Here is a 12,170-nt window from a genome sequence, read left to right on the forward strand (position 1 = left end):
GATTAAGTAGTATGTCAACTGCCTTCTTACTGAAAAATGGTAACAGCAAGAATTGGGTAATTTAAGAAGACATGTTCTGGAATGTTTTTGTAGGACACATTAGGGGAAATTTTTTATATTTCAACAATTAGTTGAACGTTTTTCCTCCTCTTCACTCATTGTAATAACTGCTTGTTAACTTCAACGGCCAAACCACCTGGTTGCTTTTTATAACACATAGGTAGTACTTTATATAAAATTAGCTATACAAAGTCTCCTAATTTGGAAACAATATATCTAATAGACTGGAAAATCTATTATAATCTCTTGATGACTGGATAGGTTGTAATTCCAGAAATTTATCTACAGCTCCTCCAAAATATTACAGAATTCAAAGTGAAATAGGCATGACCTTAGGGATTATTAGATATTACAATAGGAAAACATTACAGCCTATCAATAACGCACAAAATAGAAAGCAGAGACAATTAATTCATATGGTTAGTGAGCAGATTATCCGGAGAGTGGTTCCAAGGAGGTACTGCCAACTAGATTTTTCAGGATACAAATTCTGAGTTGGAAAATAGCACACAGAAATTTATTAGGGAATTTTAGCCTGGGGGGGGAACCTGTGGAAGAAAAGGGGATGCAGGGGAACTAGGCAGAGGGAGAGGTCAAGATACATTGTAGTCTCTTGTACTTTGTGTATTCACCACACAAAGAGTGTAGTGGTGGCCTGACCTGTGGTGGCGCAGTGGATAAAGCGTTGACCTGGAAATGCTGAGGTCGCTGGTTCGAAACCCTGGGCTTGCCTGGTCAAGGCACATATGGGAGTTGATGCTTCCAGCTCCTCCCCCCCCCTTCTCTCTCTCTGTCTCTCCTCTTGCTCTCTCTGTCTCTCTCTCTCCTCTCTAAAATGAATAAATTAAGAAAAAAAAAAGTGTAGTGGTTACCAGGGGGAGGGGAAGGGAGAAGACGGAGGGGGTGGGAGGACAGGAGGGGCACAAAGAAAACCAGATAGAAGGTGACAGAAGACAATTTGACTTTGGGTGATGGGTATACAACATAATCAAATGTCAAAATGACCTGGAGATATTTTCTCTGAATCTGTGTACTCTAATGAATCAGTGTCACCCCATTAGAATTAATTGTCTAAATTAAAAAAAAAAAAGTTACATAAATAAATAAATAAATAAAACCAGTAGCTGAGGGGCCATGCAGCAGTATTAAAAAAAAAAAGAGAGAGTGTCAGCCTGGCGTGCAGGAGTCCCAGGTTCAATTCCCGGCCAGGGCACACAGGAGAAGCGCCCATCTGCTTCTCCACCCCTCCCCCTCTCCTTCCTCTCTGTCTCTCTCTTCCCCTCCCGCAGCCAAGGCCCCATTGGAGCAGCGATTGCCCAGGCGCTGAGGATGGCTCCATGGTCTCTGCCTCAGGCGCTAGAATGGCCCTGGTTGCAATAGAGCAACACCCCAGATGGGCAGAGCATCACCCCTTGGTCGCATGCCGGGTGGATCCCGGTTGGGCGCATGCAGGAGTCTGTCTGACTGCCTCCCCATTTCCAACTTCAAAAAATTACAAAAAAAAAAAAAAAAAGATACAATGTAGTCTCAAAGGAGGCTTCAACTATTTCTACAGGGCAATGGCTTTGAGACCATGAGGACCCTTCTGAGTTTTCCCAAGTTGGGGTGAGAGGCCTGTCCCCCTCCAATCCCTGTTGAACCAGTTATTGTTTCCATACAACCCCAGGAAGGTGCACGACCTTGGGTAAAGTCCCCCTTTTTAACTTGGGAAATTCCTGAAGAGGAATTACAACTACCGTAGTTTCCCATATATAAGATGCTCCCATGTATAAGATGCACCTTCATTTTGGGGCCCAAAATTTGATTATTTTTATTTCACTTTTTTTAGAGAAGAGAGAGAGAGAGAGAGAGAGAGAGAGGGAGGGAGAGAGAAGGGGGGTGGAGGAGCGGGAAGCATCAACTCCCATATGTGCCTTGACCAGGCAAGCCCAAGGTTTCGAACCAGCAACCTCAGTGTTCCACGTTGACGCTTGATCCACTGAACCACCACAAGTTAGGCTGGGGCCCGAAATTTGAAAAAAAAAAAAAAAGGTATTACATAAAGTTATTGAACTCAAGTTTTATTCATCATAAAATTCATACAACTCCTCATCGCTGTCAAAACTCCCATCCATTAGCTTGTCCTCATCTGTGTCTGAGGACGAATCACTGCCTTCAACAATGAGCAAAAAAACAAGCACAAAAAAGCAGGAAATGCAAGTAAAAAAATCTACAACCACTGTATAAGACTGCCCAGTTTTCAGACCCCCAATTTTTTGAAAATGGTGCATCTTATACATGGAGAAATACAGTAACGAGCATCTGTCCCTTTCTGAGATCTCTACTGAATGCATACAGCTATTCAACAGGTGTGCTCCATCTTGTCCAGTCTGAAATCAACCTAGTCGCAGCCCTGGGTGTCCTCGGGTTGCTCTTGGTTTCAGAATCCCCTCCAGTTGGTTTTCAGAGACACAGCTTGGTGTTCATTCAGAACCTGAACTGTAGAGACTCAGTGTTGATCCCAGGCACATTGTCAGAACTCTTTCTATGGTGCTCCCCTTTCTGGTACTGTGTCCTACAGAGTCTTGTCCTCGGTAGCTTTGATTCTGATTTCCCTGTCTCTCTCTCTCTCAGTGCTGCTGCTGTTTGTATTTGGGGCAATCTCCACGGGCTGTGATCCTGAACGTGAACCAGGCAGGAGGCCAGGAAGCTGGCAGGGCCTCACCTCATTTGTTCATTTTCTCTCATGAGTCATAGTCCTGCCCTGTCTGTGGTCCAACCCCTCCTCAAATAAAAGGGGTCATTTTATACTTCTTCTCAGCTTTGTAACTTTTGTGGTAGGATAGCTATTCTACCCTAGCTGAAAGCAGAAATAAGGCATATAAATATCATTACATGAATGATCTATCTGGGATGGTTTGCAAAATGATCTTTATTAAGCGTGGTCCTCATTGGATAAATTATTTTATTGTCAGCCTTTAAATTTCAAATTTGAAAGGTGGTGCATATATTTTGGTGAACTGTAAATTGGATAATCTGTTGAATATTTCCCTCGTATTTACTCCCGTTAGCAGCCACATTCACTCCAAAAAAATAAAATTATGCCTGTTAGCGCTAAGCATTATGTCCTGTTTTCTGTAATGTATTTATGTGCAACCAAAGTTATTTTATAAAAGTGGTATAAATTAGGAGTCTCTTTGTTCTGTATTAGTGCTATTTTTCTAATAAATATTTTTGCATTCTTGCTCTTTTGCCAATCACTTATTATATTTTGCCAAAAGCATTTCATTTCATTTAGTAATTCAAAAGGCTTTCCTAAAAATGTGATTATAGAGTTATTGGTTGTCTCTTTAGCGTTAGTGAAAATATCACCTGATTCACTATATATCTTAGTTCTCTTGAATACAAGGGCTTAATGTAAGATTAGGCCTCATCTTAAAAACTCATCTTTCTTGAACTCGAAACTTTTGGCAGCAAAATATATTATTTTAGAGTTTGTATGTAATTCCTTTTTGTTTCACTTATAATCTACTAAACGATAAAACCTTAAACCAGATATGAGGAACTAATAGATTGTTGCATATTTTTCTTCCTAGTGATTTTTAGTTGGAGAATTCATGGTAAATTGATCAACGCTCAACCAATTAGACTTTGACATGTACTAATAAGATCTAATTGAGGAATTATGAAGACATTTGCTCAGGAGAAAATGAGCGCATAATTATACCATAAAGAGGTTAGGGGATCAGTGTAACCCAGCTGGAAGAGTATTAGTCCAAGTCCCCATGGCATCTGTAAAGGACATTTCATAATATCTCTGTGAAATACGGCCATGCCACGGCCAGCTGAGAGATGTAGAAGACGCCATCGTCCATTTACAGAAGTTTAACTTTCAATGTCTATTTTTCCCCTTTGGTCTCTACCTTGTCCAGGTGCTGGGGGCTGGTCTCCCTCCGACAGTGACCATTATCAATGGCTTCAGGTTGACTTTGGCAATCGGAAGCAGATCAGTGCCATTGCAACCCAAGGAAGATACAGCAGCTCGGACTGGGTGACCCAGTACCGCCTGCTCTACAGTGATACCGGAAGGAACTGGAAACCGTACCACCAAGATGGGAATATCTGGGTGAGTTATTGTCAGAAAAGCCAAGACACCAAGCTGAGCTGCAGATGTCTGACCCGCGACCCTCTCTGCCCTGGCTCAGGCTGGGGTGGGGGCGAGGGCTTGGCTACGGCCTGGGGGGGAGGTTGATCTTGCTGAGGATTGTTTTCTTGTCTTCTTGTTATTATTCTTTGCTACTTACTCTACTTACTAAGTGAGGAAGAAAAAGTGTGAGCAAGGCACGAGGAGGTGGGAAACATGGACCCAAACCCCATGGAGCCCTGCCCCACACCATGCCTTTCTCATAGTGGTGGAAGCCTTACCTCCCAGACTGAACGTGTCCTCTCCCCCAAGTTCTAGGGTATTGCTCAGCAAACAAAACCTCCCATTAAAACTGTGTTGAAACCTGAAAAAAAAATAATTATTAGGTAAATCATTTAAAGATACTAGGACAGATAATTTCTTGAAACAAAATAGTTCCAGTTACTGGCCATTTATATATGAAGAGAAAAGAAAGGTAAGAATATGGTTTTCTTTTGAAATAGAAGAAAATGGGAGACCACCCATTCCTCCGGAGCACATCTGACGGCACCCTGAGTACCCTTCCCCAAACATTTGTAAACATTTTAAAATATGACTGGCATTCACTCTGAGATGTATGCACTGGTCAATATTTATCTATTAAAAACATATGGAGATCTATCTATCTATCTATCTATCTATCTATCTATCTATCATCTATCTATCTATCATCTATCTAATCTTCTTGACCGAAGAAGCCTCTTTTTTAGCCTGCAATTTCTATACAAAGCTTAAGGCAGTGGTTCTCAGTCTGGGCTATCCATTTGAGTGACCTGAGGTGGCTGTAAAGAACACAGAAGCCAGACACACCCAGACCCATGAAATCGACATCGTCTAAGTAGAAATTAGATTCATGATACTGACAACATATTTAAAGACAGACAATATGAATCCTCAATATGAATAAAAGATTGAAATTGTGATGAAATGATCTAGAAGAACAGGAACAGTAATATGTAGTAAGATGTTTCCCATATTATAATAGTGCTTGAGACCCTTATTGCAGATCTCTATCCACTTACATCTTTTATGATGAGAAAAAAATTTTTTTTTTAAGTTTAACCCATTTGCTCCTAAACTATTTCTATTCCATTGGAAAATTATGTGAAGGTATCATATTTGAATAAATTATTTTAAAATAGTGAATTTTTAGGATCTGTTTGAGTTTAATTATTTTAAAAAGCAGCCACAACCAAAAAGCAATATTAAAGAAGAGAGGGGGAGGAGAAGGCGGAGAATATTCACTGTTTCAATTGTGTTCTTCATAGTATTAGGCAAAATGCTGGGTTTTTTTTTTAACTGATCAGAGTCCATGGTTGGAGAATTTATATTTTAAAAGTCCTAGAGTAATTTTTGTGAGTAGTCAGAGTTCAGAGCAAGAGCCTGAGGCACATGGGAGCCAGGCCTGTGGTACCAGCTTTTAAGAAAAGAAAGAGCTTTTATTCCTAAGTTGACCCACAAGAAGATGGGAGTCAACTTAATTCTGTTGCAAGGCTTAATTCTGTCTCCTTGACCCGGGGTTTGGGACAGGTCTCAACGGATCTGGGGACCAGGCTTGTGTGTGGAAGTGTTGGTGGGGAAGGTTTGATTGGAGAGCTCAGGAACTTGGCTTTATGTTAGATCTCTCTACCTGATCTTCCTGGACAGCAGAGCCTTCTCTCCTGAAAGGGTGGCAGGGTTCAAGCTCCAGTCATGTCCTGGTCCTTTGGTTCTGTATGTGTGTGCGTGTGTGTGTGTGCATGTGCGTGTGCGTGTGTATGTGTGTTGGGGGTCCTTTGGTTCCCGGTACAACTGGAGGTCAAAATTCTCTCCTCCACACAGGCTTTGATCTGTTGTCTCTGAAAAGCAAATCAATATCTTGTTAGAAAGAGGCCAGGGCCTTGGTGAGTTGGTTCTGTGGTCAAGCTGGCTTGCGTCGGTGGTCATTTCCACGGCAGTATCCAAAGATCGTCACCGTCATGTGGAATAGGGATATAATGTCCTGAACAGAAGAAATGCAATGCCAGGGCCCCTGAAAACTGTGTAAATGTGTTAGCCATTATCCCCTTATCAAGTCAACCAAATAAATAAATGTGATGCTAGAGTGGTCTTTAGTAACTTCTATCAAGCCATGATTGTATGACAAGAGCACATGAATATTGGGTTGTATAAGGGGCAGGAAGTAAATAATGGGGAAAATGTCTCTTGAGGGAATGTTTTTGTCTCACAATTCAGTAGAGTCTCAAGCATAGCTTTTAAGAAAAGTGGTTTTCAACCCTGGATACACAATGGAATGACCTAGAAAGTTTTAAAACATAGGTGTGTTAGGTCTCACCTCCAGATGTTGGATTTGGTTGGTCAAAGGTACAACCCAGGCACAGGGATTATAAAGCTCCAGTTGTACTACTTGATGGGGCTGTAGGTCAGACTCCAAAGTATCTTTCACATTCCTCTTTCTGTCAAATTTTTATCTGATACAGTGGTACCTGGAGATACGAATTTAATTTGTTCTGTAACCGAGCTTGTAAGTCAGTCAACTCGTATATCAAACTGCCGATACTGGACCCGTGCGCCAATGCGCCAGCTAGTGGCAGCTTCCTGAATCACAACTCATATCTTGGAATTTCGCTCAGATCTCGAACAAAAATATGCACCGAGTCACAGCTCATATCTTAAAAAAAAAAAAAAAATTTGTATGTTGGTCTGTTCGTATCTCAAGGGACCACTGTAATTGAGAGATTATCTATCTTCTCCAGTCATACGAAGCAATACTTGAGGTTTAATTCACTTATCAGAGACTAAGCATTTAGGGATAATTCCGTAATGACCAAAGAAAGAGACACAAATTCAAAGGGCTACTAAGTAGGGTAGTCATCTTCCAAGGTGACTTGAACTCTTTGGACAACATAGCAATTACATTACATTTAATAATCTGTGGCAGAAATGTTTTAATCCTGCTAATATGAAAATAGTCCATCGTTTGGATATATTCTTAAATATAACTCTTTGTTTTCTAAAAAAGTTTTGAGAACTGTAGAGTATATGTCTTACCATGCATTAAGCAATTAAAATTTAGCATTTATAAATATCAACCAAGAAATACACTTTGGCTTCAGTTTATTAAAAATGATCATTTATATTGAGTTTTCTTTTAATCCAACTACTAGTTAACATAATATATATTGCACTTAAAGATATTTCTGACATAGAGAAGATTGGATGGCTTTTAGAGGGACAACCCCTTATGTAAAGTTTCAGATAGTCAAAATTTTAAAAATTGATGCTGTTTTGAGGTCGCTTTTTCTATCCTTTCCTAAAATGATTGATTACCAAGAAGAATGCAAATAAATGTAAATTCAATCACTTGAATGTTGTCTTTAACAAATATGAATGGTTATTTTTTTTCTGCAATTGCAGGGGAAATGGATAACATAACTAATTTCATTATAATATTCTCACAAAATGCCCATATGGAGTTTTTGAATTATTTTCTGACCTTTGACTACTATATGAAAATAAGCAAAGAATAGTTTATGTAGATGAGAAATTATGACAGTGTCACAATATTTTTAAAGTCATGAATCTGGTTTAGGAATCTGTCTGTGGAATGGGAATGCCTCTTGGAAATAATTCTTGAAAATGGTTAATCTGTATATTGAATGCTCAAAAATGTGAGTTCCTAAATAAGCTTAACTAGTCAAACCTCATTCTTCTTTGAAAATACTAAGCATAATACAAGTGTTTATACTTTACCCACAATACCATTTCCTTTTATTTAGAATTTCCTTTACAAGATAGAAGGTAATATGTGCAGACTGGTAAAAATTAACCCCCCACCAATCATTACATTTACATATTCCACAAATTCTAATCTGCATACTTTTCTTGAGAAACTTTTGAGTTTCCTAAGTATAATTCATTGAACAGGGGTTAAGTATTCTATATAAGCATTTCTCAGCAATCATCCATTCAGCCTGATGTTAAATAAGAATTCCAGCAGATATTTGCTAAGCAGTTGCATTTATGTAGTTTTGCTGGGGAAATTCAATGACTGGTTTTTGAATGCAGACTGTTTGGAGCCAAAATAGAAAGTTATAGTGTTATTAATGAATGTCTTTTTCTACCATTTTGTAGGATTGTAACATACTACAGATTTATCTGTGATTTAAACATGTTTTTTCCTTTTGAAATTTTTTTTCTTAAAACATGGCAAAATGTTTATGCATTCTTAACTCTTTTTCTAAAATAAGTTTTGATCCCTTTATTAATGGAAGGCAGGCATTAGACTGTGATCAGTACCCCTGAATATATTAGATGGAGAATCTACAGAACAGAAATGTTTTATTTTTAATAACATGGTTAGATAGTCATTATAATATAGATGTTTATATTCTCTAAGCAATGTTAAAGAGTATTAATTTGCTAGATATGTGAAATGCCTGAATCTCTCTGCCATATATGCTTTCTCCACTCACATAAAACTTAATTGATTTTAATAAATTTGAAACATTTAAAAGCAAATAGTATTTAACTGATTAATTTAGTAAAATCTTTGGTTTTCTGAATATCAAGTCATTAACTATAGAGCACTGTGTTCTCCACTTTCTTTTTAGCCAAAGATCCAATCAACTAATATTTGCCTAATAAGAGTTCCTAAAATATCTTTCTAGATCAGCCTCTAACCAGGTGTTTGGCAAATGGAAGCCAAGATATCCCTTTAAAAGTCCCAATTCAAATATCTAGTTGCATGTATTTGGTTTATGAACGCGGAGAGGTCACTTTGTGTCTCAAATTCCCAATCTGAGAAATGGGCATAATGCGTATTGGGAGATTTAAGTGAGATGATGTAAATCAAGAACTTTTGCCAGCTACCAAGATTTAGCAACATTGGCTCTTATCAATTGCCTGTCTTGGAAACATTCTACGAAACTAGTGTAGTATATATATTTCAGTGAGAATAATCTGTCGTGCCTGACCTGTGGTGGCGCAGTGGATAAAGCGTCGACCTGGAAATGCTGAGGTCGCCGGTTCGAAACCATGGGCTTGCCTGGTCAAGGCACATATGGGAGTTGATGCTTCCAGCTCCTCCCCCTGTCTCTCTCTCCTCTCTCTCTGTCTCTCTCTCCCCCCTCTCTCTCTTCTCTAAAAATGAATTTTAAAAAATTAAAAAAAAAATTTAAAAAAAAGAAGAATAATCTGTCGTGATAATTGTTATATTTTTCAGTCCCTCTCTTTCCTGGCGGGGTCCAATCTACCTGGATTTACTCTAATTCATGATTTAAAATAAATAAGAACATTTTAGATGGTGGAAGCGTGACGTAAAATAGAAAATGGGATGTGGACATCCCTGTGGCATAGCTTCCAGTTTACAAACGGGAGTGGCCATAGTAGACAGCAAGGGCAGGCTGGGCTTGAGAGGCATGGCGGGTAGACCCAGCTCTGTGCCAAGGGCCATGACAGTGCTTGTAACAAATTATCTGTTACCATAATGATGGCCATGTGTCTAATGAGCCGTGTAAGGGGATATTGTTTAAAATGAATGGATTATTCTGTCCTATCCTTTCAACCGTTTGTTGTAGCAGTTGCCCTAATTTTCCAAATCATTTAAAAATATGCTCTAGTTATAAATGTGACACGTAACTGTTTCACAGTTCAATAGTGTACTGAGATTCTCTCAAAGAGATCTAGAATTTTTTTTGCTGCTGCATATGAAATGAGGGAAGACCACCATCCCGGTCTCATAAATCTTCATTCAAACGATAACATCCTCTACTTCACTTAGGATACTGATACAATGTTTTTCCAGCACTCGACAGGAATATTCCTCACTTGTTAGTGTATACAACTGCATTGTGGCTGCCATCAGTCATTTGGGGTAAACATCCGGCGGGCATATTTAAAATAATTTTATCAATAGCTTATTGAGAAATAAAGTACATTAGCATAATCTGCATGAAACCCTTTCTGAAATGACCCCTGGCGTCAATGGGGTAGAATCTTTAGGAAGAAAATCATTTCCAAGGGAATTTATGATAAGCACTTTATTTCTCTGAAATAGATTTTTCTATTTACACCTGTCTTAGGCTGGGTGACATTTTCAAAGTCTCATGAATTTTAATAGGTCGAGGGGATATTCCAAAACCTTTCGCATATACTGTGATGCTTCTACTAGTGAATTTAGATCACCTTTCTAAATACACATTTGTATTGTGAGATTCCCATTTTAAGAGGTCGTGAGATTATGTCCTGTGTCATTTTGTGAGTCATTCAATATTCTAACCATATACAAATCTATAGAACCATTCTCACCAACATGATGATGTGTTTATTTTTTGTCCAAAAATGGGGAAGAGAAAAATAAGATGTTATTAATAATAGAGAATGTATTGTCAGCATACACTGGTTGGTGAAGGAAAATTATTATTCTTTTATGATAAGATTTCTTAGAGGCAATAAAAATAAGAGTATGTGATTGTTCACGGTCTAGTGAGTTTTTCATCTGAGATAAAATAGGAGATACGAAATCATTGTTCTAAACTTTTTAAAGTATAATTTGATTGCTGGGCACGCTCTCTGGGAAAGAGAGGGCTCTCAATAAAAATCACGATATTCTCAGTGCTTACTATACTTTGGACTCAAATAATAGAGACGCTACTATTTTTCTTACCAGAGCAAGGGCTGGATTTAGGTGACATGAGGCTAAATGACTTCAAGCAAATGCACATTTCCACAGTGTTGATATGTTGATAGATAGGCATCTACAAACATTTGGATAAACTATGAATTCCCTTGTTGAAGATGCTCTGCTCAAGGGGTCTTTGTGGAAGTCAGGGGAATGCTAGTTTGCCTGGCTGGGGGATTTGGAGCAGGGGAAACCAGGCCCCTGTGTGGCCACAGGCCCCTGGGAGGCCATGGCAGGAGCAGCTCAGAGTTGTGTCCTGGAATCAGACTGCTCAGACCCAACATCAGCCTTTGTTTACATCAATCTGTATAACTCAGGGTAGGTTCCTTAAGCTTTCTGTGCCTCGGTTTTCTCGGCTGTCCAGTGCAACTAAGTGCAGTGCTTACTTAACTTCAATAGTAATTTCCTCAATAGAGATTACAGGTATTACATTAATCCCTGCAATTAATACGTGTAATTAAATTAAATCCACGTAAAGAACTTAAAAGAATATCTGGCTCATATTAGCCACTCCGTTATTATATGTGTGTGTGTGTGTGTATTTTTTTTTCTTTTTCCAAGTGAGAGGAGAGGAGATAGACAGACTCCCGCATGCACTCTGACGGTGATTCACATGGTGTCCCCATCTGGAGCCGAGCTCTGCCCATCTGGGGCCATGGTCACAACTGAGCTACTTTTAGTCCCTGAGGCCAGAGGCTCCAGAGAGCCATCCTCAGCCTCGCGACCAATGCGCTTTAACCAATTGAGCTGTGGCTGTGGGAGGAGGAAAGAGAGAAAGAGAGGAGAAGGAGGGGCAGCAGATGGTCACTTCTCCTGAGTGCCCTGACTGGAAGTCGAACATGGGACATTCACATGCCCGGCCAGTGCTCTACAACTGAGCAAACCAGCCAGGGCTTGTTATTATATTTTACATGTGTGAGACCTCCAAATGCATTGCTCTAGTACAGAGGTCCCCAAACTATGACCCACGGGCCGCATGCAGCCCCCTGAGGCCATTTATCCGGCCCACACCGCACTTCCGGAAGGGGCACCTCTTTCATTGGTGGTCAGTGAGAAAAGCATAGTTCCCATTGAAATACTGGTCAGTTTGTTGATTTAAATGTACTTGTTCTTTATTTTAAATATTGTATTTGTTCCTTTTTTTTTTTTTTTTTTTTTTTTACTTTAAAATAAGATATGTGCAGTGTGCATAGGGATTTGTTCATAGTTTTTTTTATAGTCCGGCCCTCCAACAGTCTGAGGGACAGTGAACTGGTCCCCTGTGTAAAAAGTTTGGGGACCCCTACT

At 39.4% G+C, this 12,170-nt stretch overlaps 1 protein-coding gene across 1 annotated transcript in view; it reads left to right on the forward strand.

Moving 5' to 3' along the window:
- The window catches only part of CNTNAP2 (contactin associated protein 2), a 1,332,419-nt gene that overhangs the window by 461,546 nt on the left and 858,703 nt on the right, over nt 1-12,170 (forward strand). The window contains exon 3 of the mRNA XM_066262524.1: nt 3,972-4,165. Coding sequence (XP_066118621.1) covers nt 3,972-4,165 — 194 coding nt within the window. The remainder of the gene's footprint in view (nt 1-3,971; nt 4,166-12,170) is intronic.

The sequence above is a fragment of the Saccopteryx bilineata genome, chromosome 2 (genome assembly GCF_036850765.1).
Source record: "Saccopteryx bilineata isolate mSacBil1 chromosome 2, mSacBil1_pri_phased_curated, whole genome shotgun sequence".
Taxonomy (NCBI): domain Eukaryota; kingdom Metazoa; phylum Chordata; class Mammalia; order Chiroptera; family Emballonuridae; genus Saccopteryx; species Saccopteryx bilineata.